This window comes from Delphinapterus leucas, chromosome 10 (genome assembly GCF_059928025.1).
Source record: "Delphinapterus leucas isolate spDelLeu-1000000601 "Yukka" chromosome 10, BTC_Dleu_Yukka2, whole genome shotgun sequence".
NCBI classification, from domain to species: domain Eukaryota; kingdom Metazoa; phylum Chordata; class Mammalia; order Artiodactyla; family Monodontidae; genus Delphinapterus; species Delphinapterus leucas.
The window spans coordinates 104,448,388-104,476,254 of NC_143138.1; the positions used below are offsets into that span (position 1 = coordinate 104,448,388).

Below are 27,867 nucleotides of genomic sequence, written 5' to 3' on the forward strand. Positions count from 1 at the left end.
CGCGTGCGTAGCGCACGGCGTCGCGCTCCTCGTGCGTGCGTATGGGGTGGCGTTTCCGGCGAGGCGGTGGCTGGACGCGCAGCGGCCCAAGATGGACGCGCCGGCGCGGCTCGCCGCTGCGGCCCCGGCCCCACGCGGACCCCAGCTCGGCGGCGGCCCCGGCCGGACCCGCAGAACCCCGGGCTCAGCGCACCGCCGGCTGCTGCTGCTGCGGGACCCAGAGGACGGCGCGCAGGGGGCGCGGCGCGGGGAGGCCCGGCCGGCGGGCCCCGGCGGCGGCGACTCCTTCGTGGTGCTGCTGGAAGTGGCGCGCGGCGCGGCCGAAGCCCCGGGGCGGCGGGAGACCGAGCCCCAGCCCGGCGCCGCCGCGAGCCCGGCCGGCCGCCCTGCGCAGGTCCCCGGCGCCGCGCCTCTCGTGGGCCCCCGGGTCGCCGGAGGCCAGGACCTGCTGGTGCACCTGGAGCGTGGCGTCCTCGCGCTGGCCGCGCCGTCCCGGCGTCCGCCGCCCGGCCAGGAGGCCGCCAGCCCGGCAGGGGCCCGCCGCGCGTCCGCCGGCCCCGGCTACCGCTGCCCCGAGCCGCAGTGCGCGCTCGCCTTCGCCAAGAAGCACCAGCTCCAGGTGCACCTGCTGACGCACGGCGGCGGCCAGGGCCGGCGGCCCTTCAAGTGCCCGCTGGACGGCTGCGGCTGGGCCTTCACCACGTCGTACAAGCTCAAGCGGCATTTGCAGTCGCACGACAAGCTGCGGCCTTTCGGCTGCCCGGTGGGCGGCTGCGGCAAGAAGTTCACCACCGTGTACAACCTCAGGGCGCACATGAAGGGCCACGAGCAGGAGAGCCTGTTTAAGTGCGAGGTGTGCGCCGAGCGCTTCCCCACGCACGCCAAGCTCAGCTCGCACCAGCGCAGCCACTTCGAGCCCGAGCGGCCCTACAAGTGCGACTTTCCCGGTGAGCGGCGCCGGCGGGGCCCGGAGACGGGAGTTTGAGGCAGGTCTCGTCACTTAGAAAAGCTCCGTCCGGCGTGTAGGCGCGTGCCCCGGGCTGCAGGGACGCAGGGCCACGCGGCCCAGGCGAGGCCTTAAGGCGCCGAGGGGATGATCGCGGAGGTGCGGTGCATCCACTATTGTGACGTTGAAAGCGTTGTTTCCTTCGGGCTTCACAGTTGCGTAAAGTTCTGAAAGTCGTCCTTATTTTCAGACGGAGAGACTCTGGGCAGGTGGATGCTGTGGGCGGAGGGGTCTTTCTCCGCTGTGAGTGCCCTGAACTCTCTACCGGGATAGGCAGCTCTAGCTGCTCTCGCGGGGAGTGTGTGTCTTCACGAGAGAAGGTTCCCGCCTGGGAAGGAGGGGCTGCGGTGCGGGGGCCACGCTGCAGAGCCAAGGCAGGGAATGGGGGCAGTGGGGCGGGCTGGGGGCAGGGTGCCCGAGGGCCTCCCAGGTGCCCTTCCTTAAAAGAGAAGCGCGAGTGTGTGCCCGGCGACCCTGTTGATGCGTCATGGACGCGGAGTGCGCTCCTTAGAATGTATGTTATGAAGCGCACTCACATGTGGGATTTTGAAAGGGCGGAAGAAAATTCACGTTACCAGGTTCCCGTGTTTTCTTCCCGCGTGCCCTGTCCTGTCCTGTGCACCCCGTCTCCGTGGAGAGCATGGCTGTAGGCCACTGATTCCGAACGCTTGGTCCTGCATTCGGAATCTGGCGGCGGTCTGCGGGCCGCTCTCTAGTAAAAAGCTCAGGGGCATCCTTCTGAGCATAGTACCAGGAGGACCAGGGGTCCAGCCTGCTTCTGGGCACGAGGTCACCCTGGGGGTTTTGAGGTGAATGGTACGCGGGGTGTTGGTTTGAGGTGGGCGGGAGCAGGAGAGGGACCAGTGAAGCTGCGTGAATGTTCCAGACCGGAGGGTCCTGAGGGGTGACCCAGGTAGACGCAGTGGGGCGCTGAGGAGGCTCCAGTGGGAGGGATTGCAGAGCTGGGCCAGGAGGCTTCACTGTCGGTTGGGGGAGGGTGCTTCTTGCTGAGCCAGAGACTGACTCAGCCTGTTCAGACCTCCCTGACGGAGTGTGAGAAGACACCAAGGCCCGAAGTAAGGAATGGCTGGGGCTGCTGGGCACAGACACATTTGTGCCCGAGAGGAGGCTTGTAAGGCATTTAGGAAGATGGGCGTTTCCCAGTTAAGTGTCGCTGTGAAAAGTGGGGCTCCCTGGGCTGTCCCGCAGAGTGCTGTGCGCACCTGGCAGCACCGTAAAGGCTCTGAGAAGCGCTGCAGCGGAGACGCCTGGCCAGCATCTCGTAGCCTCGTGTCTTCTGCCCTGTTTGAGCACTGAACCTTTGTGTCAAAGGAGAACTAGTGACGTGCAAAGTCTGGTGGCTCAGCCGGGGTTGACGATGCAGGTGGTGGAAAAAGGCCATGTGAGCGAAGATGACCCCAGTGACCCTTGACAGATCAGGGAACCCCGAGGGAATGGACCAAAGGGAGAGAGAAGCGCGCTGCCAGAGGCCGGGCTGCCAGCCGCCAAGGACGTCTGGGGGACGTTTACGAGGGTGGGGGATGCGGCCTCACTCCCACAGGTGAAAAAGTCTCAGGTGTTACTGCAGTCGTTTGCAGCCCTTCCAAGCTCAGCCCGACCAGGCGGAATCTTGTTCCTTAGTCTCTGATTTCTCTCGTTGGGTTTCTGGTCTCACATGGGCGACCTGGGCAGTTGAGTTCCCACCGTGTCCACAGGGTCTGAGCTACAGAACTGGGCGCACGGCTGTGCTGGAGGACTTTCTCTTGATCTGGTGCTGTGTCTCCCGGTCACATGGGGACAGGTGGCCTGTGTGCACCCGTGGGCTGCCCTGAGCCACCCCTACTTTCGCTGCGAAGGTTCTCACTGTCTGGAGATGCTCCCCAGTCGTCGTCCTCCGCATCTGCCCCAGTGCACGCAGCGCCCTGGGGTGGTGACTGGGTTAGCCGTGTTGTGTGATTCTCGTCACGCCAGTGAGCAGGGTTTGTGTTTTCTCTGTTCAGGCTGTGAGAAGACGTTCATCACAGTGAGCGCTCTGTTCTCCCATAACCGGGCCCACTTCAGGGAACAGGAACTCTTTTCTTGCTCCTTCCCTGGATGCAGCAAACAGTATGACAAAGCCTGTCGTCTGAAGATCCACCTGAGAAGCCATACAGGTAAGAAGCCGGGGGCGCCTGGACCCCATCTGCCGCCGGCGCAGCTCACGTTTGTAATCACGTGGTGTGATTTTTTTTCCTTTCTAAGGCGAAAGACCTTTTATCTGTGATTCTGACAGCTGTGGCTGGACCTTCACCAGCATGTCTAAACTCCTGAGGCACAAAAGGTAATCTCTACATTTTGGTTGAACTGTCAGTTTTGGAAACAGGTGAGTTGTTTGTTAGTAGAAGCCAGTGGGTGGAATAATCTTTGGATTTCTTTAAGCTATAAAAAACAAACCAACGTGAATAACTTGGAAAATTCAGAAACCTTATAAGAAGAAAACCACACAGAATCTGATCCCCCAAAGTCAGTGTTTTCTGTGTGTACTTGTTTTTAAGTTTAACTCGTATACTTAATATGCAATTTGATATTAAAAAAAAATTAAGGTTATAGACTAAGCCTTCGTCGTGTCTTTACAAACTTCCCGCGGCGGTGATGACGCTTTGGAGGACTGGGCCTCTGTGCAGGTGACACTCGGCGCCTGGCCCGTGTCCCTTGTTCGGCCTCTCAGCAGCTGTGACACTGAAGCTCTTGTTCTCCTGTTTTTGTTTCGTTTTGTTTTATACATTTATTTATTTTTATTTATTTTATCTTTGGCTGCGTTGGGTCTTCATTGCTGCGGGCAGGCTTTCTCTAGTTGCGACGAGCGGGGGCTTCTCATTGTGGTGCGTGGCCTTCTCTTTGTGGTGGCTTCTCTTGTTGCCAAGCACGGGCTCTAGGTGCGCAGGCTTCAGTAGTTGAAGCCCGTGGGCTCAGAAGTTGTTGCTCGCGGGCTCTAGAGCACAGGCTCAGTAGTTGTGGCGCATGGGCTTAGTTGCTCCGCGGCCTGTGGGATCTTCCCAGACCAGGGATTGAACCCATGTCCCCTGCATCGGCAGGCAGATTCTTAACCGCTGTACCACCAGGGAAGCCCCTTGTTCTCCTGTTTTGCATTGGGAGCCAGAGAGGTTGGGTGGTTTGTCTGTACTTGCACAGTTGGGATCTGAGGTGTCTACTTAGAGAAAGACTGTGTGTACGTGAGGTGATGTCCCCTGCAGTGTGGACAGCCTGTGTAGGAGCGGGGTTGCTGAGGGGGGGAGGTGGCTTCGTCAGGGTCTCTGGGAGGCTGCTCCTCCTGAATGGAGCACTCTGGTTGTGAGTGGTCACTGCCTGTTGCTCTGTGTCCCGCAGGAAGCACGACGAGGACCGCCGCTTCCCCTGCCCCGTCGAGGGCTGCGGGAAGTCGTTCACCAGGGCCGAGCACCTCAAGGGCCACAGCGTCACCCACCTGGGCACCAAGCCCTTCGCGTGTCCCGTGGAAGGTAGGTGTGAGCCGGCCCCACGGCCGCCTGGACGCTATGCGTGGAAGTTGCTTCGAGGTGCGTCGTGTCGGCTGCACTGTGAGGTGGGCTCGGCTGGTTTTAGCCGGTGGCCGGGTCTTGGGAGCAGTGTGTCGGAAAGAGCAGATTCAGAGTGAGGCCGCGGGACTGGGCCCTGCGGGGGGCGCTCTGCTGAGTCCCCTCTGGGTTGGACGGTTGTGAGGATCCACTGAAGGAACATGTGAAGAAAGCCCATTTCGGCACGTGGCACGTGTCTCGGACTCAGCCGTGGCTCCTCACGCTGTGACTGGACAGCGGTGAAGCCAGGCTGGCGTTTTAGAGGCACGATTCTGGGACGGCGGGCCGGGTCCCTTGGGGTGTGAAGTTGAACACTGGCTCCACCCCCCCGAATCAGTGACCTCAGGCAAGGCTCTCTGGGCTTCAGTTTCCTCACCTGGAGAAGGGGATGCCAAAGACCCACTTGCAGCTGAGCAGTTTCTGGAATGGAGCCCAGGTGGCCTAATCACGCACAGGCCCGCCTCTCCCCAGGGCTCCGGTTGGGGCCACAGGCACACAGCTGACGTGCAGGGTGCTTGGTGCACAGAGGAGGTCACCCAGAGGGTTCTTGGGGTGGGGGAGTGGCTCCCAGTAGGCAGGGGCGGTGGAGGCAGAAGGGCCGGTGTGGGCAGCAGGCTGAGGGCTCTAGGCGGGGTGATGGGGCCACAGTGGAGGTTTAGGCTGAGTCTGGGGTCCTGGGCAGATGGGCCGGTGCCTGGGCAGGCGCTGGGAAGGCAGGGACGGCGTAGACGGCAGAGGCGGCAGTTAGAATGCATGGTGCCTGGCGAGGGTTCAGGAGCGGGTGCTGTGGAGGGCGTGGCGGCTGGGTCAGCGTCTCAGTTGAGACGGGGACGCGGGGCACAGGCAGGAGGTGGGTGCGGACGCGCCGCGTTCCAGGTGCCCGCGGACGTTGCTGACAGATGCTCGGGAGGCGGGGCAGGTGCTGCTGGGGCCTGAGAAGCGGGCTGGGGGCGGGACAGGTGCCACGAAGGCGCCTGCGTGCGGCTCCCAGCCCTGCTTCTTCTCTGCTTCTTCTCTGCTTCTGTCCAGTGGGGCTGGTGGGGGCCCAGCTGGTCAGGGAGTTTAATTAAGGGCCGAGAGGACATCAGTAACCTGCCGCTGCCGGCAGGTCGAGCCCTGGGAACTGCCCCGCGTGCGGGTGGGCAACAGCGGGCGCCCCGGGAGGGGCCTGAGGAGGACGAGGAGGACGCGAGGGGCCAGGTGGGCACTGGGCCAAGAGAACACCAGGTTTGGGAAAGGAGGCCAGTGGGCCGGTGCCAGGAGCTGAGGGGCCGCGGGCGGCTGGCGAGACCTTGGGGGGCGCCCTAACCCCTGCGGCGATGGCGGCGGCGGGTGGGCCGGGCGAGGCTCCCCTCCTTCTTGAGGCGGTTGAGGCAAAGAGGGAGGGGCAGGGCTGGCGACGGAGGAGGGAGGAGTTTCCTTTTGGTACGTGCATCCTTGAGAGCTCTGCGCTGGTCTGACACAGGGTGACCGGCAGCGCTTGGTCAAGGGTGTGGCGGTGAGGGCGGGCTGGCGGAGGCCCCGCAGGACCCTTTGCCACACTTGCTGAGAGCTGACAGTTCTGGAATCTGGGTGATTTCACCATTTTCTCTGGTTTTGTAGGTGTTCGGAACATTCTTAATAAAAAGTTAAGAAGCCGCCACTCCCCGCCGTTCCCATAGTAGTAGCCGGAGGAGGAGAGGATGGGGAGTGCAGCACGGCAGCGAGCGTGGACGGGGGCGGGCTGAGGGCGGCGTGTGCCTGGGGGGCTTCTCTGGGCCTCCAGCCTGCCGTGGAGCCCACGGAATGTGGGTGCGAGCTGGGCAGACTCCTGACGAGCTGGGGTTTGGAGGGAAGTCTGTCTTTGACAAGTTGCTTCTGCCCTTCCCCTGGCGGGGTGGTAACGTGGTAGAAATGCGTGGGGCTGTGTGTGAATATCCTTAATTTGTAAAGCAGTGGCACAAGTCTCAATAGATTATGTCGTAATTAGGAAAACGTAGTCGTTGACGCACATGAAAAAATGGTCCTACTTCTGATCGTCAAAGGAAATACAAATTAAAATGATACCTGCGTTGTTCCCTGTCGAATTCGCAAGTATCTCTACAAGTAGAAACTCTCTGCTGGCAGCAGCATGATGACGTCCCTGTGGTGGTCGACCCCGCCCTCGGGAAGGCCGTGCGATAAGCCTGGAAGTCTCTGTGAGGGTCCCAGCTGGGAGGGGGTGTGGAGCACGTGTGGCGACAGGGCCCCCGGGGGCAAGACCAGAGATGTCTCTTCTCTCTTGTGTTTCCCAAGTGCCCTGTCCTGAGCCTGACCTGAGCCTGACCTGGCAAACGGGCGTGAAGTTTTGTTTGAAAACGAAATCAGTTCAGAACTGCTCTCAGGGGTAGCAGAGCCCTTACTGCCGTGGCCGTATCCTCTCTGCGTAGCCTCTTTTCCTGCAGTAGCCCTCCTCCAGCCCCCAGCGACCCCGTCTCCTTCCCTGACATGCTGTAGCGTGATAGCGCCGTGGCGTCCTTCCTGGGCGTCGTGAGTACCGTGGAGGCCCCGCTTTACAGAGGGGGTCGAGACGGCCGTACACGGGTGGGGCCGGTCCTGCAGCTCCCCACAGCCTGGCCTGGCAGCCCCTTGGCCGCACCTCCTTGCTGTGGTAGCCACGCCGCCCGGCACCTCAGACGTGACCTATCTCCTGAGACCTTCCCTCCTCGCGGGGGCGCTCTCCTCTGCTCCCGGAACGCTGGGTGGCCTGACCCCGGGCTTTATTCCGCCTGTGTTAGGACAGCTGGCTGCTTATGTGTCCCTACCAGGTGACGAGCTTGTGGCCGTCAGGAACCCCTCTTCCCTCCCGTGACCCCGCCGTGCCGAGCTCCAGCAGTGGGACGTCGAGGCGTGAAGGAGGGTGGCTGTATCTCTGGGCCTGCCTGTTTCCCTCTGCCCCGGGTGTGTGTCTGCTCTGCGGACTTGGGCAGGGCCAACTCCGGGCTCCCCTCCTGCCTCTGATTCCCGGCCATCTGCTCGGCCCATCTGGGCAACAGCTTCTCAGGGGCGTAATGAGAGGAAGTGGCGGGTCTCTGGGGTGGTCTCCAGCCCCAGATGTCACGGAGTCGCAGGTTTTCTTCCAGTAGCAGCTTAATGGAGGCGGTCAGCCTGCTTGTGCAGGTCACGTGTCCTGTCTGCGGCCGATGCAGGACTTCAGGCTTCCTCGTGATGCTGCCTGAGGGCGCTTGCCGGGGGCAGAGCGGGGACGTGCCCTGTCTGGGTGCTGCCGGGACGGGGACCCTCAGGCTAACACGCGTCCCTCTCTCTGCCCAGGGTGCTGTGCCAGGTTCTCCGCACGGAGCAGCCTCTACATTCACTCCAAGAAGCACCTGCAGGACGTGGCCGCTGCGAAGAGCAGGTGTCCGGTGTCCAGCTGCCACAGGCTCTTTGCCTCCAAGCACAGCGTGAAGGCCCACGTGATCAGGCAGCACCACCGGCACCCAGGTCGGCCCCGCGCACGGCCCCGAGGGCGCCCAGAGTCCACGGGACGCGTGGCAGGGACCGCAGCTGCCACGCTGCATGGCCCCGTGGCCTCTCTTCTGCCGCTTCCCGCCTCTGACCCTGTCACCTGCCCTCGTCTCTGAGGGCTTCCATGGGGTTGGCCCTCGTAGCCTGGCCTTCTGAGTCTCTCCCTGTGACCTCGTCCTGTATTCCAAGCCTGCCCCCCATTGCGTCCGACTCCTTCAGCTCCTCCTGTCCACCCCAGTGCCTGGGAGAGTCCTTGGAGACAGGACAGAGCTGTTCCTGGACGTTCTGGGGGCAGAGCGCGAACCACGACGAGCCCAGAGGGGCGACTCTGGGCACACGGACCTGGCCGTCCTGCTACCTGGGGGCCTGGGACTGAGAATCCCGCCCCGTGCACCGGCCCCTGGGCGGGCCTGAGGGTCTGGGTGGCCCGGCGGCTGCCTCTCCCTAGAGCCGTCCCAGCACCATGCTCTGTGGCCCGGCAGGCCTGCTGCTCCTGGCAGGGCCTGGAGGGTGAGGTCCTAGCTGTAGCTACCTGAGCAGGTGCTGCCAGGCCCTGCTCGGTGCCACCTTTGTGCCGGACCTGCCCAGCCTCAGGCATGGCCACTTCCCTGCTGTGATCCTGGGAGGGGCACCAGTATGTGAAGCACGTGTTGGGTAGGTGATGGGGGCGTGTGGTCCCAGGCCCTGCACTTATGCTGTGACATGGTCTCGTGTCAGGTAGGTGATCAGGGGTGTGTGTCCCAGGCCTGGCGTTTACGATGTGGCACGGTCTCTTGTCGGGTAGGTGACTGGGGTGCATCCCAAGCCCCACATTTATGATCTGACGTGGTCTTGCGTGGGGTAGGTGACTGGGGGGTGGCCCAGGCCTGGCATTTATGATCTGACGTGGTCTCGTGTCAGGTAGGAGATCAGGGGTGTGTGTCCCAGGCCTGGCGTTTACGATGTGACGTGGTCTCGTGTCGGGTGTGTGACGGGGCCCCAGGCTTGCCTCCTGATAAATAGGTACCTGGGAGCATCTGTTTATTGTGGACGGACTGTGCCAGGCCCTGAACTGGCTGCGCGGGTCCCCCTCACATCGGTCCCAGGTGGGGCTCACGTTGGCAAGGAAGTGCTGGAGTGAGGTCGTGGTGTGGCCTGATGCTGGATGCTCTGTATAAATGTTTGTTTAATGATTTTTGAATGTTGGCCCTTGCACGTTGGCAGGTCTCCAGTAAATATTTGTGGAATCAGCAAAATGCTGATAGGAAATTTATGAGCACGCTGGTATCTGTTTGCCTAGATTATTACTGATTTTTTCATAGGGAGCTGAATCATCAGGGTTATCAAGGAAACTTTTGAAAAAGAGACATGTTTCCAGTTTTGATTACTTCAGAGTCACTGCCCTTCCAGAATGTTCCTTGGTGCTAGGTGATTGAAGCAGTGACAGATCGACCCGGTTCTTAAACTTTGAAGCATGACAGCTGCAGATGAGAGATTCTGAATTTGGGTGTCGTTTATTTACTTTTGGGGGGATGGCGTCTAGAGTAGATTCTTCATAGGTTCACAGAAGAAGCATCATAGGCACTTTGACGTGGGGTCCACAGCTGGACGGTGTGAGCTTGGGATTAGCTCAGGGTTGGGAGGGAGGGGTGGTGCCAGGCCTGGGAGCGCCTTTCCCTCTGGCCGGGCCTGGGTGTCGGAAGCCGCAGGAGGGGGGCAGTCAAGGCCTCGTTTGGCAGCTGTGCCCGAGTTCTTTGTGCTTCCGTTTCCTGTTTGCTTGGTGCCTGGTGAGCCCTGGGATTTGGGTGATTGGGTGTTCTTGTGTGTGAACCCTCAACTTGAACATTCATTGAAGCTTCTTTACAGTATGTTGGTGTTCAGTATTCTCCCAAGGGTAGTCTGATTACTTACAATCTTAATTGAACACAAATAATCAAGTATTGGGAGAGCGCTGCGCTGCGGCAGCAATGAAGTGAACGAGGGCGGCTCGTTGAGGGCCAGGCCCTGTGTCTGCCGCTGAGGGGCACAGACGCTGGGACCCGCGGCAGTGGGGGCAGTGGAGCCTGGAAACGGAGCAGCTCCGTCCAGGAGGCCACGGCCAGGCCTGCAGAGTGCGGTGTCTGACATGCGCTCTCCGCAGCTCCCTGGGGGCGCCCTGCTCCAGCCCAGAGGCAGGCGGGCCGGCAGGCCAGATTTTCCCCACTGTCCGTCCCTGCCCTTGCGCCCTCTCGTTCTGGAGAAGCTGCTTGTCGCGAAGTGGGCAGAGAGCTGGATGGGACGTGGACCCACATAGCTGATGCCAGGAATGTCAGGGAGCCAGGGTTCAGCGTGGCCTGAGGCCTGCAGGTGTCTGCTCCGTGAGGGTGCTTGGTCTCCTGGGGTGGCTGCTCGTGGTGGAGTGAGCTCAGGGTGTGAAGCCAGTAGGACTTGGGTTTGAGTCTTGCCTCTTCCGTCTCTGGGCGGTGTGACTTTGGGGAGTGTCGTTGACCCAGGTCACGCCCGTCGTCTGGGGAGATGCCTGTGGGCTCGAGGCTCCGGGCAGCGTGGACAGGGCGCCGGGCGTGTACCCCACAGTGCCTCGCTGCAGAGCGTGGTCGCCTGCAGGGCTAGGCACCGGCGGCAGGAAGAACCATCCTTGTCCCCTCGGCGGCCGCCTGCTCACGTCTTGAGCACATACAGAGCTCCCTGGTCTCTGAGGGCCTGAGGTCACCAGAGTGTTCCTTCCTTTTCAGACGTCTTCCCTCCGCTGGGAGCTCCAAGCGCGCTCGCGCCCAGCAGCGACCTCAGCAGCCCCGGCCAGAGTGAGTTCAGCAGTGTGGACCTGGCGGTCCTTTTCTCCGACACGCCTGGCGACAGCGGTGGTGCCCCCAGGACCTCCGACGAGGCGCTCCGCACTGGGATCCTGACTGTCGACGTGACTTCTGTGAGCGCCTCTCTCGGGGGGGGCCTCCCTGCCAGTCAGGCTGCCTCAGGGCCCATGGGCCCCCTGGTCTTGGTGGCCCACAGTGACGTCCCACTGGGCCCGGGCAGGCCCCTCGTCCTCGGGACGGCAGCCACGGTTCTCCAGCAGGGCAGCCTCGCTGCAGGTGACGTGCAGGCCGTGGACCCAGGGGCTCTGGGCTGTCTGGTGGCTCTGCCCGTGAAGAGCTTGAGTCGGGACCCCCAGGCTTTGACCTCTGCGAGCGGCCCCCAGGGAGACAGCAGTGCCCCGGAGCAGCTGGTTCCCATCAAAGTGGAGCCAGACTCGGCCCCCGAGCCCAACGCCGTCAGACAGCAGGCGTGGAGCGGAGGGGCGCCGCGGCCTGTGGAGTCCAGCCCTGCAGAGGAGCTCGGACCTCGGAAAGACGAGGGACTTGGTGCGGGGACCGGCGGCTTCTACTTGGTATGAAGCGCTCTGTTCGGTCACGTCTCACACCCGTCGTGCGGTGTTCTGGATTAATCTGCGTGCAGACGTTTCTTAGGGGTTTGCGAAAGGATGGAGCTCCCGCCTGCAAGTCTGGAAATCTGAGCTCCAGTCTCGAGTCTGGAACGGACTGGTTTTTATGACCTTGAGCAAATCACTTAACGTGTCTGAGCCTTAAATTCTCACTTATTTCTAAAATGAGGGGCTTTGGCTACATGATTTCTAAGGTCTTTTTGAGTTCTGTGATTTGGTGATAACTTGTCTTTTCTTGAAAAAAGCTGAGGTATTTCATAATGTTGAAACGTTCTGCATTTGAGCTTATCACGTAATAGCAGATCCTCAGATGGAGTCGTGGCCAAGAGGAATTGTGACATCAAATGTTTCTTAAGGCTTAACGGAAACTAAAACCATGCAAAAATTTTTAATTTGAATTAACAACAACAAAAAAAGGGAGTGGTCTGGGAGCCTTTGTCTCTGGAGGGTTATAAGAGCACTTCTCCAATTGCGAGCCTTGGCAGTTAATATATTTTAACTATATTTATGTCAGTTATACATTTAATATAATTTAAAGTAATTTAATCAGAGATTCTTAAGAGAACGTCTTACCTCAGCCTCAGGTGGGAGTGATCGAGTAGGTTTTTCTTTGTGGTGCAGGTTAAAAGTGATGGCGATGTTTATATTCAGAAAGTTAAATCTTATTTTACCGTGATATAAAGAGAAGTTACTCCTTTGAATCGGCGTTCTCTGTGAGGGATGCGGCAGTGGCCGAGGGCCGGCGGAGCACGAGACTGACCCTGACCCTGACCCTGACCCTGTCCGTTCTCTCACTAGCTGTGTGACGTGGGCCAGCCTGGCGTCTGTGAGCCCAGAAGGCGCGTGGTGAAGGGGCCGCAGGTACGCCCGAGCCTCTCTCTGTGGGGATGGGGGTTCCACCGTGTCCTCGCAGTGCGTCCGCAGGGCTACGGCGCTCCCAGTCCCGTGTGCGTACGTCAGGTCCCTCGGAAAACGCCCCAGTTCAGTGATGCACTTACCGCTCTGCTTTGCCGGGTGGGACCCCGAGTGGAGCAGCTGCCCTGAGCAGCCTCCGTGGGGCACACGGCCCGGGCCCCCGGGGTGGCCCAGCGGACGTGGTGTGACACGTCCTGGAACCCGGGGAGGGGCCGCAGTCAGTGAGTCCTGGTCACTGAGGACACACTGGTTCCGTGTGTCAGACAGCAGAGTGGCCTGCAGTTCACTTTCTGTGTAAAATATTTTAGTATGTTTTAGACTTTGAAGGAATAAACTTTGCTTCTCTGGATAATAAAATCACGTATATGGTTCCAACTCAAAGTCCGTGCAGCTGTCGCTGTCACTGGATGTGGTATTTGATTCTCTGAGCCTTTGCTGGGGTCTGTTCAGGAAGCAGACTCCGCGCTCAGTAGGTCCCCCGCTCCCCTCCCTCTACTGTTTGGGTCCCGTGACTGATACGCTTTTCTTTGGTCTCAGGAAGGCGGGGGCTCAGCAAGAACTGATTCCCGAGCCATTCAACTAGCCAAGGAAAAAAAGCAGAGAGGAGCTGGGAGCCACACAGGTGAGGCTGTGTGCGGGGAGGGGGCCGGGCGCGTCTCGTGGAGCCCCCCAGGGGGCATGTGGAGCTGTGGATCCCCAGTGCAGGAACGCTTCTGATTTTAAAGTGTCGGCATCTTGTTTGAATTTAAAGAAAAAACACTAGACAGGACCTGCTAGTTTGTGACCTCCTCCGTCCATCCTGAAAATGGGGTAGTGGGCACAGTGCTTAAGGGAAACTGAGTCAGTCCTTTTGTGAAGGTGACGCTGAATTCTTCAAATAACGTTATCTTGTAGATTTCATTGTATAAAAAACATTTATCTAAAATATATTTTAAAACATCGAAAGGTATGTAGGGTTAGCAGTATACTAGTTTACATTTTCTTTTTCTTAATGTGACAGTGTCTTATTTCACGTCATGGTAGCGCCCTCCTCTCTGGGGCGGTAAATAGTGCCCCCTGGTGAGCGTGGGCCCCGTCAGCGTTCGTGCCGAGGAGGGCCAGCCCTGCGGTTCCCGAAGGCCGGGGTGGGGAGGGGGGGGTTATTGTGGGGGGGGGGCTTCAGAGATGGCGGTGGCAGGTGGTGGTGGCGGCGTCCATGAGGGCACAGTTGGTGAGGGGCCGGGGCCTCAGCTCCGTGGAAGTGGAGCTGCTCTGGGGCGGCATCTGTAGAGACAGTTTTGTTTTCATTGTTTTTGTAATATTTCAGCGTTATCTTTTTAAATACAAGGACACTTAAGAACGTTCCAGGCACTGTCATCACCTCTTTAGGAGTTAGCAGTACGTGTTTGCTTAAAGTCAGTATCCGGCCAGCGTTCCGGTTTTCAGTCGTTTCAGATGCCATGAATGCTTTTATGCCTGTTTATTCTAATCACCCAAGTAAGGCCCGTATTTCCTGTTGGTTGTTGCATGTCTGGGGTCTCTTTCACACTCAGAGCCCCGCCCGTGTGTGTGTGCGTGCGTGCGTGCGCTGGAGGCCGGGCAGTTTGCCCCGTCAGGTTGGCGGGTCTCACGCTTCAGGGTAACAGGTCGCTGTCTCCGTGTTTCCTGTAAACCAGGCGCTCTGGCTGGAGGCTTTGCTCTGACTCGACTTAGAGTCTGTGGGGCCCTGACGGCCAGCCCAGCCGCGGACGCCCCGGGTCTGGAGTGCTCATCATCGGGCTGCAGGAGGACGCTGATCTCTTTCCCATTTCAAGCTAGAACACTTCTGCTCATACAGGAAAGTCAGCAGAAATGTCTACATTTTTCTCTTAATCAGTTTTCAAAATAAGGAGCTAGCTGGTTTCTTTGCATCCTCCAGGGGTGGTCAGGGTACTTTATACGCTCATTGACTATCGACTTTCCAGGGAAATAGAAATCTGGAACCTGGCCAGTGTGCAGCCTGCACACGTGACGGCGGGGGAAGAGCTGCTTCTTGGGGTGTGCAGGCTTACCCTCGCTCACCTTTGCCCCGCGTGACCTGGAAAGCCCTCTTGTGTCCCGTAACAGCCAGGAGGTAGGGGAAGATAAATAGAGACCCGCAGCCCCTTTCCAGAACCCTCGGGGCCAGCTGTGTGTTTCCCTGACCCTTTACTTTGGAGGCATTTTAGACTTGCAGAAACACGCTTCCATGTGTGTTGTCCCCAGTTGTGGTGCCCTTCACCTACCCTCCCTCGTGTGGACGTGGTCCGAGATCACGTGTGTCCACAAAGCTGGGGAAGGACCGGGGCCACGGGCCACTGATGGGCTCGGACCTCACGTGCACGTGATGGTCCCCTAGGGCCCTCTTCTGCCCAGGGTCCTGGGTCAGCCCCTCGGCCTCTTCCTCTGTGTCTGTTCCTCGACCTTCCAGATGGTCCCGTCGAGATGCTGGCCCTTCAGTCCAGGGCGTCGCTCCCTTCGGGTCTGTCTGGTGCTTTCTCTTGATTGGACCAAGGTTGTGTGTTTTGGGGGGCCCAAAGTGAGGTGCCCTTGTCCCTGCATCTTGTCGGGGTCCATGCAGTAAACTTATTGGGGCAAAGCTGACATTGGCCCCTTGGTTGAAGTGGGGTCCTCTGTGTCCTCCATGGTGAAGTCCCTGCTTTTCCCTTTGTAGTGATAAATGTCTGTTTGGAGGTGGCTACTTTGGGCTGGAGTGCAGACCTGCAGGATTACCGCACTCTCACACCTCCAGCAAGTGTAAGGGGTCCCTGTGACTCTCTGGGTTCACGAATTCTCTAGAAGGGCTCAGAACCCATGGTTATGGATTATCGCAGCAAAGGGACACACGGTACAGTTGGCTGCAGGCAGAGGACACTCCCAGCGAAGCTACCAGCCGCCCTGTCCCTGGCGCTGTGGTCAGTGCTGACGGCCCCACCCCCTCCGGAGGCCGAGCTGCCCCTGTGGCCCAAGGCCGCCACCCCGAGTCACATTGTCAGACTGTCTGAAGGGGCCTGTCTGCCAGATGGCGCGCTCCAGAGGCCTCGAGACTCCTTCCCGGGGGCTGGGCCACGGGGCGAGGTTAGCCCGGTCCCACGCTGCGCCGGGTCCGTTCTCCTCACCCGCCCGCTTGTTCCGCATCTGAGGACAGCTTGGCCTGTGCTGTCATCACTGTGGTGGTCTAACGGTGATTTTCCATTTCCCTCCGCCTGTGCGTGTATTAATTAGAATTTTCTGGAAGGGAGAGTTGTCCCTTCTCTCCCCTTATCAGTGCAGTCAGTTATATCGTACAGCCTCGAAGACACTGACGTTGTCCTTCAGCGTAATGTCATTGGTGCTGGGTTGTAATCGATACTGTCTGTGTCGATTTGGCCACTGGCAGCTCTTTTGGTTGGATTCTTATGCCCTCCTGCCAGGCACTCCCCTCACTTGTTGGCACCACCAGGCCCAGCCCTGGAGCAGCCGCTTCTCAGGGTGCCCGTTCCCACGCTGGGTGCGGGTTGTGCCACTGCCTGTTGCCCCAGGGCGCTGCTGCCTCGGGACGCCCGGTGGGCGTGCTGGGAAGCAGATTCGTGCACGTGAGCCCACGCTGCTGTGCTTCGGAGTCAGAGCGTGTTGCGTTTTAGGGTGGGAGTGTGGCACACACATTCTGTATTTCTCACCACGCCTAGTTCTGGTGTTGGCTTTTTAGTGAAACGCATTCACTTAAGTGAGTCAGTAAGACTGTAAACTGTCTTCACGTGCTTTTGGGTCGCGTGTTGCTGCTACGTTCTTTTTGGCACCAAACTTGGGAGAAACCTGGGTTTGGGGACTTCCTGGGTTTCGGGATGTGTAATAGGTCCGAGAGTAGAGAAGCTGCAGCCGCAGGACTGCTGGTGGAGTCGAGTCGTGTAAGCACTGTGGCTTCACGGTGTCGCCGCGGTTCAGTGCAGCGCACCCGTTGGTTCTTAGGGGATGCGTAGTCTGAACGATTTGAAAAGTGGACATAGGGTCTAAAATCCAACACTGTTGCCATTGGGTTGCTGTTGAGTGCTGAGGTTCCCCCCTCAAACCGAGAATATTTTCTCAACGTAAAAGAGAAACTTTTATTCTTGAAGCTGACAGTTAGCAAAATAAGCTTTAAAAAAAAAATGTACCCGACTTCAGAACTGTGAACGGCTGTGCCCTTTCTGCAGGGAGGAAAGCATGGTGCCCACTGGAGGAGGTGTAACCGGCAGAACACACACGTCTGTGTGACAGTGAAAACGTAAATGAGTGGGACTCCCCCACTGTTTTGACTGAGACAGAAAGCAAAACCCCAACCACACGATGTCCAGAAGAGACATATTGTGGACGGGAGTATTTAGAAGGTTAAAATTAAGACAAGATAGAGCAAAACAGAAGTTACAAAGTAGGGGTTAATACTAATATCAGAAGCATAGAATTCAAAGAAAAACAATTGGGACAGAGAAGGCTTTTCCTATTTTTAGTTGCTGTTCACACATAATCGACAGTCTTACCATGACTTGTGACCGTTTGTATGAATATTTATATGAAAACTTACAGTAGCGAACAGTATGAAGTAAGCACAGATGGAACTCCAGGAGAACTGGATAAAAACCTAGCAGTATTGGAATTTGTTAATTTAATTATTTGCAGAACAAGCAGAAAAAATAAAGATGTAAAATATGTTTACAGTGGGATTAGTAAAGTTGTTGTAATAGGTGCTACTCCATGACAGTGGAATATTTATATAAATTGAACTGAACAAATTAGGCGTCAGGAAAACCATAGCAAAGTCTAGGAAAAAACAGCTTGGTACTACATGTTTTTGACCGTAATGTGGTAAAACACAGTAATAATCACTTGGGAAACAAAATAAAACTTAGTAAGAACTCTTGGGTGAAAGAAGAAATAGGAGCTGGTTAGAGACTTCCAGGAGGAGCAGGTGGCCGTGTGGTGGCGTGAACTTGAGCAGGCAGCCTCTCGGGCCCCAGCCTTCTCTGTGAAACAGGCGGAAGAGCACCCGCTGAGGGTTCCCGAGGGGCTGAGGGTTCCCTAGGTGCTGGGGGTTCCCGAGGGGCTGGGGGTTCCCGAGGGGCTGAGGGTTCCCTAGGGGCTGGGGGTTCCAGAAGGGCTGAGGGTTCCCTAGGTGCTAGGGGTTCCCGTGGGGCTGCGCTGGGCTGAGGCGGGTGCAGTGCCTGCGGCCCTGGAAGGTTGGCGGTGGTTGTTCTGTGTGGGAGGGGCGGGTGCGCCGAGCAGGGCGCCTTCTTCTTGAACAAGGAGGAGGGGCTGAGTCTTTCAAGACGGAAACAGAACAGATTAAGATGAGTCAGAAATCCTGATTTTGACACTTAAGTGTGAAAACCTACTCAGATTTTAAAAAAAATCTGTGTGGGCCAAACAGAGCGGTCTTAAGTGGGTACAGCTCCTGGGCTGCCATTTGCTACATCTGTCTGAGCAGTTTTACAAAGGACAGAGGGGAAGCGTAAGTGAATTCCACAGATTCAGTGGAAAGTAAATAGAAATCCTCTATACTACGTGATTATAAGTTTGGAGTCCTTGCAACAAGGTGCGTGGTTTTCCAAGAAGACAGAAATCATCATTACTCAGAAACCAGGGGTTGGACGCCGTGGATGGAGTGGAGTGAGTGTTTCCGGGGCTGAGCTATGGGCGGGTCTGCCCCTGGTGGAGGCACGGTCGGTGCCCTGCCAAGGGGCCGTGGGAACGGGAATCGCCCATGGCCTGGGTGTCTCCAGGATGGTGACTTCTGAAAATAGAACACCGCTCCCCAGAAAACACACTTGGGGTGCGGCAGCGCGTTTGGTCTGCTGTCCCACAGCGGGTTAGGGAGCCTGAGGTGATTGCGGTAGGAAGTCTGCTACTCAGGTCTCACAGGGAAGGGTCCCTGAGGAACGGTACTGTCTTCTCAACAGATCCTCTCTTTATTCTAAAAATTGGTTTCTGTTCCTGATGGAAATAAGAATGGAAGGAAGGTTCTGTAGCCAGAAGCCAACCCCACCCTAACGGTGGGTCACCAAAGGCGTCCTGCTTGGACTCACCGCCGTCGTCCCCTTGTGTCAGTGTTGTCCCGGAGCTTCTGGCCCTTGAAATAAACTGAGAGGAATGAGCGAGACCTGCAGGGAGGGGATAGACGTTGACTCATAAGAGAACCCGAAGGATCCCCGGAAAGTGATGGGTCTGAGGTGTTACCCAAGTGCCCCGTTTCAGCCGCAGGAGTGCCCTTTGTGGCCGCAGCTTGGAGGAAGGACAGTGGAGAAGGCGCCCTTCACAAGGAGGACATTTCCCAAGTGGGCGGGACCTGAAAGGGGGGCGGACAGAACTGGCCTGAGACGCTGCGGGGAGGAGGCTCCTGCGATCACAGTAATCAAGGAAGACAGTAAGTCAGGAGGGGTGTGGGCATCACGAGGAGCCGGCCCACGAGGCTTCGCAGGCTCGTGTAGGGCAGAGGCCCCGTGTGGGCTTGCGCGGGTGAAGGGCCGTTCTGGCGAGGCCCGGGTCCGGAGGGTGCGCTCAGCACGGGCCCTTTGTCCAGAGCAGCTGGCTGGGAGCGTTTTGGGAACGAGTTCGGAGCCAGCAGGAGGCCAGGCTGCTGGGGCCTCTGGGTCACTGTCAGAACTGGGCTCCCGTGAGAGCGTGATTAGAAGAGGGACGTGGTATTTTCTAAAGGATTCTTCCACCTGTCCTTGTGAAAGTAAGCCATAGGGACACGGCGCAGGCAAGGAGAGCAGGGGCTTCTTGGGGTACCCCACCGAGGTCAGCATGGTGCCGGTGTGGGTGCCCCGGGCCGGCGGGGCCGGGCCGCTGAGCACACCCTCTGACTAGCGGCGAGGGCAGCTCTGCCCGTTCCGTGAGTGCGTGAGGGCCTCGGGGGACCCTGCGACCCAGGCAGGACGCAGACCCGGGGCGGGGGTGGGCGCGGGACTGGAGAGCGTGCAGGGAAGGCTGTGGGTCTCGCCAGGCGCTCACGGTTCATGCTCACAGACCGTCCGTACGGCCGTGGGAGCAGATTAAGGAGAGCAGCGGGCAGGGCCGCGTGTGCTTCAGGCCCCGGCTTTGCGGTTGGGCGGAGGACTCCCGTCCGCGTAGACCGCCCCCTCCACCGGCCCTGGGCCTGGCTGGCTGTGCGCCTGGCAGGCCTGCCTGCGCGGTGCACGGCCCTGGCTCGCTCTGCGGGTCCATCCACCTTTCTGGGTGGGTCCTCACCTTGCCCTTCCCAGCGGGCCCAGCTTGGCCTTTCTGTCCTGGGAGCGGGGCAGGAGGAGGGGACCAGGACCTCGCTCGCGCTGTGTTCCCTGGCCCGTTCCTGCGGGGCGGCCCTGCCGTGGTTCTGGCCCTGTGTGCTGTCCCCCTCCTGGACTCTGGGGCGGCAGTGCCCGCCTGAGGTGCTGCTGTGCTTTAGTGCACCGTCACCCACGTCCCTGTTGCCTGCATGGAGCCCCGCTGGGTGCCACACCACAGCGTCCCTGCGTGCCACTGGGCCCCGACCGACCCCCGGCGAGAAGCACCTCTGAGGGGCAGTGATGTTGCAGCTGCTCCTGTGACCACAGACCTCGCTGAGGGCCCCTCGGCCCCTTGGTGTTGGCAGGGTGCCCCTGCTCCCTCATCAGCGCGTGTGGGTGTGGGCTCGTCTGTACGTCCATGGAAACACACACGCCTGTACTTGGTGCACGGCTAGCAGCGTGAGCTTTGGCACACGGGTGCCCCGTCCCGCCCGGTGTCCCACAGAGTTCCTCGTAGGGCTGGTCCTATGCCCTGTGTCCTGGGCTCCCCCACACCCCGTTCCCTCTCCACGTCCTCACGGCAGCCTGAGGCGTGGCTACTGATGCCCCATTTTCTGGGTAGGAACTTGAGGGGGACGGACCCCACGGTGCAGGGCTGCAAAGTCTTCAGGGGCCTAGCGGCACCATGTCGCACACAGAAAGGCCGTGTCTCACCAACCGCGAGTGTGGCGGATGCGGTGCTCCTGGGGAGCCAGCACGCGGCCCGGATGACGGCCTCTCTCGGGTTGGGGTCGGGGTGGGCACTGTTGTGTACTCACCGATGCCGAACAAGGCAGTTGACAGAAGTCCTTATGGCTGATTTTTAAAAATCATAAAACCTTCATCCTTAGGAACCAGAAAGACTTCCCTAGTAAGCAAGTCAGACTGGCAGCGTCGTTTCCCATCACAGTGGGGAAGAGGCAGCCGGGCAACAGCACAGGGGCGTTAGGCACATCTGCGGAAGTCTGGAGGAGGGTGGGTACGTAGGGAGAAGTGGTGATTGCTTTCCGATGACGGTTATAAACCCAAGGGACCTGACTCCAGTCATTAGAAATAAGAGGGAAGGATAGGTAGCTCATTGCACAATGAACTTGCAAGTATCAGATTCGTAGCTTTTCTATTAGAATAATCCGAAAAAAAGTAACGAAAGACGGATCTCACTCATAATGGCATTAACAGTAACAAGGTGTCTTGGGACCCCCAGTGACAAGGACGCCAGGCCTGGATGAGGCCTGCTCAGGGCCTCCCCATACCTGGCTTGAAACGCTCTGCCTCTAGTGTTGATTTACATCTTTTATTCAGTTCCTTGAAAATCCCAAAGGAACTTGAAGCCCCCTGTCAGGCTTCAGTTCCTGTGGAAGATGAACTTGGTGAGGCTCTTGGTGCGTCTTCAGGAAAGAGAAATGGTGGGAGGGCCCTGGGGGCCTGAGGCGGGCTGGCCCGTGGGACACTGGGCACAGAGCAGAGCGTGGGGTCCGGTGAGTGGCTCTGGTGACGCTGGCTTAGTCGGGGAGAAAGGAAGTGGCTTCTTACTTGGCCTGTGCTCCACCGCCCTGGGAGACCACGTCCTTCGTTTTGATGGTGGTCGTTTTCCGTGTGTATAAACTGCACGTATATCCTTATCTGGAAGAAGTGATACAGTACTCTGCTCTTTCCTGTTAACAACGTGAATGTCTCTCCTTGTGAATGATCTATTTCTATAGCGCGTCTTCTCGACAGCTGTGTAGGACTGAACACGTCGGTGAATTCAGCCCCAGTGCCTCTGCGTCCATGCTGTGTCCTGTCGGATCTCCTTCCTTGCAGGAATGGAGGGAGCGGTCCCTTGCTGTGTTCTGTGGCTCCGACGAGGAACCCCAGTGGGGAGTGACCACGTGGTCCCCCCGCCCACTGGGCGTGGAGGGCAGGTTCTGCGGCGCAGGGGTGTGCTTGCGAGGGCCTCGCGGTGGAGCTGGGGTGGGCGCGCACGTGGTCCGAGCTGGGTCTGTGCTGCCGGCCTCACCTGGTCTCGCTGGGCCCTGGGAGGGCAGCTGGGGGTCCCGTAGTTCACGGATGGGCCAGGGGTCCGGCGTGCAGTGTGGAGTCCAGCTCACCCTGCCGTCTGAGGCCCAAAGAGGGTGGTCTTTTGAGGTCTGCTTAGTGGAAGCGTATCTGCTGGCTGGATTTACTCTCCTCTCCCTTCAAGTCACCCAGCACAGATCAGCATTTTGGATAAATGTGGAGAATACTCAGTTCAGTGTGAAGATTACCTGCCTGGTAAGAGTTTGTGGATTTCCACCGTGGAAAAGGAAGTTTGATTTTTCTTTTGATCGGCTTATTAATTAGATGAGTCACGTTATGTTTAGCGCCACAGCATCTTTTACTGGTGAGGACTCGGGGCTGCATGGTCGTCGTGGGCTCCGTGTGGCGACCCTCGGTTTGCGTCCACGTGCCTTCAGGCATCCGCAGAGACAGACTTCTCCGTCATGCTCAGGCGTGGGGTTAATTTGTGGTCGCCTTGAGTGTCGACACAGTACCCGATGGCACAGTCTGTCATTTGGGGTCGTGTAACAGAACACCCACCGCGATGGCTCGAGCAGGGAGTCTGGGCAACGCCCGCTCCGTGGGGGTCAGGGTCCCCTCCTCGTGGTGCCTACAGCGGTGCTCTGCCTGGGTCTTGGGTGTGAGAGGGGCCTGGGGGGCCGCAGCCTCCATGCGTTCTCTCCTAGCGTCAAGTCGGGGGCCACTGCAGGCTCTCCTGCCCCTTTCCCTCCACAGACGCCCGCTGTGTCTACACCAGCCTCACCACGCCCCTCGGGAGAGTGCGGAACAGGCCAGGGTCTTCCCGAGCCCCTCGGCCAGGCCCCGTGGATTGGTCCGGGGATGAGCCCTGTACACTGTGGATGTGGCCAGTTCGCCCGCCCACCCTCCAGCAGGCCTCCCAGGGGCGCGTGTCGAGGTGCTTGGAGTTGGGGCGTGTGGTGGGCCCGTGGGGGGCGCTCTTCCCCGGAGACCCTCAGCTTCCCAGCCCCCGCTGCTGCCGCGAGTCGAGCTGCTGGAGAAGAGGGTCCAGGAAGGCCGGGCGGCACAGGCACCCGCACGAGGGCCGCTTTCGGCTGCGGGCCTCCTGTCCCGGGCCCGGTCGTTAATCTGGATGGGGGCGGGGAGCCCCGGGCGAGAGAGAGCCCTTCACGCCAGCGATTCCTGTAAATGTAGCCATGGGGTCTGTGGGGTCACCAGATTCCCAGACACTGGATTGAAGGTACACGTTGAAAAGAGGACTTTTGTGATTTCTTTCAGGTTAGGTGTGTGCTGATACAGTAGTTAAAACTGACTTCGCTTGGTCTTATTAACAGTGATATTCTAGTTACTCGCTTTTCAGCAGTGTGGACCCATCTTCCGTTAAGTATGAAGGAAATGCGGAATCGTGATGTGTAGAAACAATTAGTGGGGTTTATTTCTGATTTGTACATGTGATTTTTACTCAATTTCCCCCTAGTTGAGCAGCATACGTGCCCACATTCATGAATGAAAGCAAAGCTTTGATCATAGCTCTCGTTTCACAGATAACTTAGAGCGCGACCCACACAGCTGGCACTGAGTCCCTGCCGCGTAAATAAGGAGAAATGGCTCAGGTTCATCTCATCTTTATGCTGTATGACTACATGATGAATATTAGATATACATCATTTAAATCTTGCCTGCTTTTAAAACTGACTTCAAAAGATGCATTATTTGGTGCCTTCCTTAATTTAACTCCATAGTGGTTTCATGATATTCTTTGAAGCATGTCTTGATATGTTCATTTGGATTAAAAAATGAAGTCGGACCCTTCAGCAGAGTAAGGCTGACCATGCTACATGGGCTTCGTCCAACATAAATGAGCTGGATTTTCAGCTGAATAGTTGGGATGAAACTAAAGCACACGAGCATTTTATTAAGACATTTTTTTAATTGGCAGAAATGTATGTTTACCAGTCTCAGTGCTCACGCAGACCCGAGCCACCTGGGAGCAGGCCGGCAGTGCACTCCTCTGGATGCATTTTTCAGTGTAATTTTCCTTTTAATATTTTATAATTATCAAAGTTTAATGTCTTATTTTGACGGGGTTTGCGTTTCTGATAATTGCAATGGTAACTCACTTTTTCAGATGAAGAATGTTCACTTCTAGAAAGTATATTTAAGAAAACTTTAAAAATAAGTAAAATTTCAATTTATGTACAGATTTGTATTGCGGGGAAATATCTGAGGGTGATAAAAGACTTCAAAGCATAACGATGATTCAGGTAAAATTCCAGAGGTGGCTGGAACAGCACAGGCCCCCGGAGGACAGGGGGGACATCGAATTCCTCCCTGTTGAAGGGGAGGGAGTGAGTCCTGCTGGGAGCAGCAGGGGCGTCAGGCTCCTGGGGCAGGCGGAGAACGGGGGCTGGACCCAGAGGACACACATGGAGGGGCGTCGGCAGTGAGACCCCGGGGATGGGGCCCACAGGCTGGCTCGTCGGGCAGCAGAGCCAACCGTGCCCGGCAGAAGGGAGACAGAACCTACATAGCCGGCCAGCCTCTCGTGGTTTTCATCTTTGACTTGAGGTCAACTAGATGTTTTCCTGAAGACGTGTTTTCTGGAAGTAGCAAGTCGTTCAGCCTCACTTGTTCTTTTGGCGTTGCTTAATTCAACAACATTTAATTGGGTGCTTCTATTAAGTGAGCTTGTATGCCGCTATGCTGCTCACCGTAAGGTTGTCTTTGTGAAGCCGTTCCATGCCTGTGTCTGCCCAGCAGTGACAGCGCCTCCACCCCTGGGTGCTCGCTCTGCGCTGGGCTCGGTCCTGCACCCTGAGCGCATCCACGTGGTCCGTCCTCCCCACACTCTGCAGTGGGAGCCCCAGGCCAGAGCTCAGCTCACCTGTCCAGGGTCAGGGAGAGTTGGTGGTGGAACCAGGCTTGAATCCAGGGTTCCTGTGTCAGAAAAACCCTTTCTGGGTGTTAGGATGTTTTCTTTCTTCTTTGTGCTTAATTTTTTTAAAAAGCACGTTGTTATGAAACCAAGAAAGTGATGATTTTTGCGAAGGAAGCTGGACAGAAAGAGCCATTTAGCAGGTGCTGAGGTGCCGGCAGGGGGGCGCGGGGGGGATGCAGCCGGCTTCCCTCCCTTCTTTTTCCGTGAGCTTGGTCATGCTCCGTGTGTCAGGGACCCTGCGTGCCCCAGGCTTTGAGGGTGAGGAGGAATCCACCCTTGAGGACGGCGTGGCCTGAGCCGTCTCTGCGGAAGACACGAGAGCCTTGCTCAGCTCCAAGCGGAGGCCTGGTCTTGGCCTCTTCCCTCTGGCTGAGCAGCCGTGAGTCTGGGGGCCTTGTGTGTTTCAGGAGCCGCGGGGCCCGCACTGAGCACAGGGGAAGGTGACGTCCATGCCGGCCCGGGAGCCTGGCTGTGGGGCAGCCTCGCAGTGCCCGGCGTGGCTCTGCCGTGCGTCCAGGTCCAGCTGCTGCAGGTAAGAGCCCGTGAGCCGTCCTGCCCCGTCCTGCATCCCTCCTGTCCGTCACTCCACTGTGTCCAGACTTCCCCACGCATTCCCCGTGTCCAGCTCCCCTGCAGCCTGCCCTCTGCACTCCATCCCGCTCCTGCCTGAGGTCCCGTGGCCGCACCCGCAGACAACTGGCAGTGCGTCTGGCTCCTTGTGCGGCCGGGTCCCCGGACTTGGCTTCTGTCCTCACGGGGCTGGGTGAAGGCAGCGTGCTCATGCTGTGCCAGGATGCACCCGGAGGAGGTGGCCTGTGTGGAAAATGGTGCTGAGCTTGTTTCTCTCTTACTTTCTCTGCCGCACTGAGGCCCTCAGGGCAGGGCTGGCCACCTCTTGGGCTGCGCCCGGGCCATTGCGGACCTGCAGCTGCGGCTGCTCCCACCTCTGTGGCTCTGTCACCTTCAGCCTCGCTTTCCAGGGGCTGGAAGATGGTTTGCAAGCGTTTTGGGAGAGAAGAGGTTTAAACGCTGAGGAGGTACAGCTCTGATCCAGCCTCTTTGAGCACCTCTGTGTACTCGGCTCTCGGGCCGCGGGGCCATGCAGCTGGGCCTCGAGCTGGGCTTGGGGGAGGGCTCCGGTCACTGCTGGGCCTCAGGCCGCCCCTGGAAGGCGGGTGCGCTGGTTCTGCTGCGTCTCAAGGTAGCGGGACTCCTCGGGCCAAGGTGACTGAGCCGTGTGTGCGGTTGCCTTCCCAGGATGACCCCTCAGGGCACGTGGTCTTCCCGTTGGCGCCCGGCCCACAGCCTCCTGTCTCCCAACCCCTGCTTGCTGTCATGCCCGTCTACGTCCTCCAGGTCTGGATGCCTCTTTGCTCTTTGGGTTTGTTGAGACTCGTGAAGCTTCCGGCTTCCTGAGGTGTCTCCCTGAGGCGGCCTTGCATGGGACTCGCTGGGTGGGTTGCCAGGGTGTTTTTCCACTTTGTGGAAGAGGTGGCTAAGGGATCGAGACATAAAAGGTGGAGCATACAGCTGGGATTCACTCATCACGGTAGATGGGGTGGAATTTAATACGGTCTTCAAGGGTCATACGTTTAGAATTGTGGAAGTTGGGCGGGCCAGATTTTAGCCTGTGGGGGAAATAGGCTAAGCTGAGTATGGGTGGCAGTGGATAATTGAGATTTGGGTAAAAAATAATGATGTAGCTTATCCAATTTCAAACGTTTATGTGAGAAACAAACAGTAATTTTGGTTTTCTTATATTCGAATTGGGCTGTTCGACATTTTCCGTAACGTTAGAAGTGAATGTTGAACGGAGCGCGGGGTGGGGGTGAACTGGAGGGCGTGCGACCGGTCACAGCGTCTGGACGGCCTCACGGCCATCCCCTCCATCCATCGGGTGTTCCTCATCTCAGGGTCGTGTACAAGTGAGCAGGGGGTCGCTGTGGCCTGTTCCCTGGTGGCAGGCTGGGTGGTGGTGGTGCGGCCACGTCGCTGGAGCCCGTCTGCACTGATGCCGCGGACGGCAGCTTGTGACCGTGACTGGGAGTGGGGGGGCGCTCCCAGAGCGAGTGGGGAGGGTCAAAGGTCAGGGAGGACAGTCCCATCTCTGAAGAAACCCAGAGCAGAGCAGAGGACTGAGTTCACCTTTGCTTAGTTTTGTTGATACTAAAATTCTTCTTCAAGGAATATATGCTTAACATAGGGGGAAAACGAGCGTTTTCAACTAAGGGAGGCCAGGGGCGCGTGTGGGCCTGCGCTGTGCTGCGGTTGCTGAGCTCACCACTGTGCTTGGTTTCGCAGGAGGTGCTCCCTGCAGCTGGAGGGGCCACTGGGCCCGAGGACATGTGGAGCTCGGGCAGCACGGTCGGCCTGTGGGCCCTGCAGTGAAACCAGCTCTGCCTGGGCCGAGGGCGCCACTTGGAAGGCTGGCCTCGTTCTTCAGAGACTTCGGGTACATTTTCGCAAGTGTTTTTCTTACGTTTTATCAGGGACCTGTTTGGGGCCGTACCATCCTCTCAGGGCAGAGCGTGCCTTTTTCCTCGCTCGGCTGTGCACGCAGCCTGCATCCGCCTGAGCTTGCTGCGTGCCTAGGGAAGAGGACGGAGCCTCCGCGGTGGCCCGTGACGGGGCTTCAGCACTCGGCGCAGCGTCTGGCTGAGAGCGAACAGGCTGTCCCCGCCCTCGGTGGGGGTCGCGGTTGAGCTGGGGTGGCACCGGGTCTAGTGGCCCAGGTGGCCTGGTGTCAGGGGAACGTGACGGGTGACGAGGCCCCCGGGCCCTGTCGCAGCCCCTGCACAGACCAAATATAGAGTTAAACCTTTAAAGTGATGATTTTGAGTTCTGTATTTGGGTAGTAACGTCTAATGGCAATTGGACAGCGGTCTGTACAGCCACGTTCTGAGCACTGAGGTGTGTGCATTGTTGAGGGTGACCGTGTGTTTTCACGGAGTGAGGTCTGTCCTGCAGAAGGAGACAAGTCAGTGGGCCGGACACAGGCTCTCAGAAACGGTGTTTTGCCTTGTGCCTTTCGAAGTGTTTTTGTTCAGATGCTGTTTTGATTCTCAGGCTTGGGAATCATCCCAACTCTGCCCATTCTGTTTGTCTCTTTTGAGTTTTTGGGCTTTTGGGTCTGATTTCTGCTGTGTCCTGCATGGGGGAGGGGGTGTTTCCATCTCTAGATGGTGCTCCCCGAAGCCCCGGGTCATCCAGCGGCCCCTCCACGAGGAGCCAGGCCCGGCGGCCTCCTGTTCTGCGGGAGGAGAGTCCGGGCCGTGCGGCTG

The 27,867-nt window shown here is 58.2% G+C and overlaps 1 protein-coding gene across 4 annotated transcripts; it reads left to right on the top strand.

Annotated features, from left to right (window-relative positions):
* The first annotated feature begins 24 nt into the window (after positions 1-24).
* Positions 25-27,099, top strand: ZXDC (ZXD family zinc finger C). 4 transcript variants are annotated; one of them, XM_022562488.2, is made up of 11 exons: positions 25-947; positions 3,007-3,159; positions 3,248-3,326; positions 4,373-4,503; positions 7,870-8,040; positions 10,776-11,425; positions 12,278-12,340; positions 12,932-13,016; positions 24,994-25,118; positions 25,844-25,942; positions 26,888-27,099. In XM_022562488.2, exons 1-11 carry the CDS (start codon positions 92-94, stop codon positions 26,972-26,974), a joined length of 2,499 nt encoding a protein of 832 aa, XP_022418196.1. In that variant the 5' UTR covers positions 25-91; the 3' UTR covers positions 26,975-27,099. The 4 variants fall into 4 exon arrangements, with proteins under 4 accessions (XP_022418196.1, XP_022418198.1, XP_089775974.1 ...); XM_022562490.2 differs by having other exon boundaries at positions 38-947; positions 10,776-10,966; XM_022562489.2 differs by lacking the exon at positions 25,844-25,942 and having other exon boundaries at positions 39-947.
* Positions 27,100-27,867: the final 768 nt, after the last annotated feature.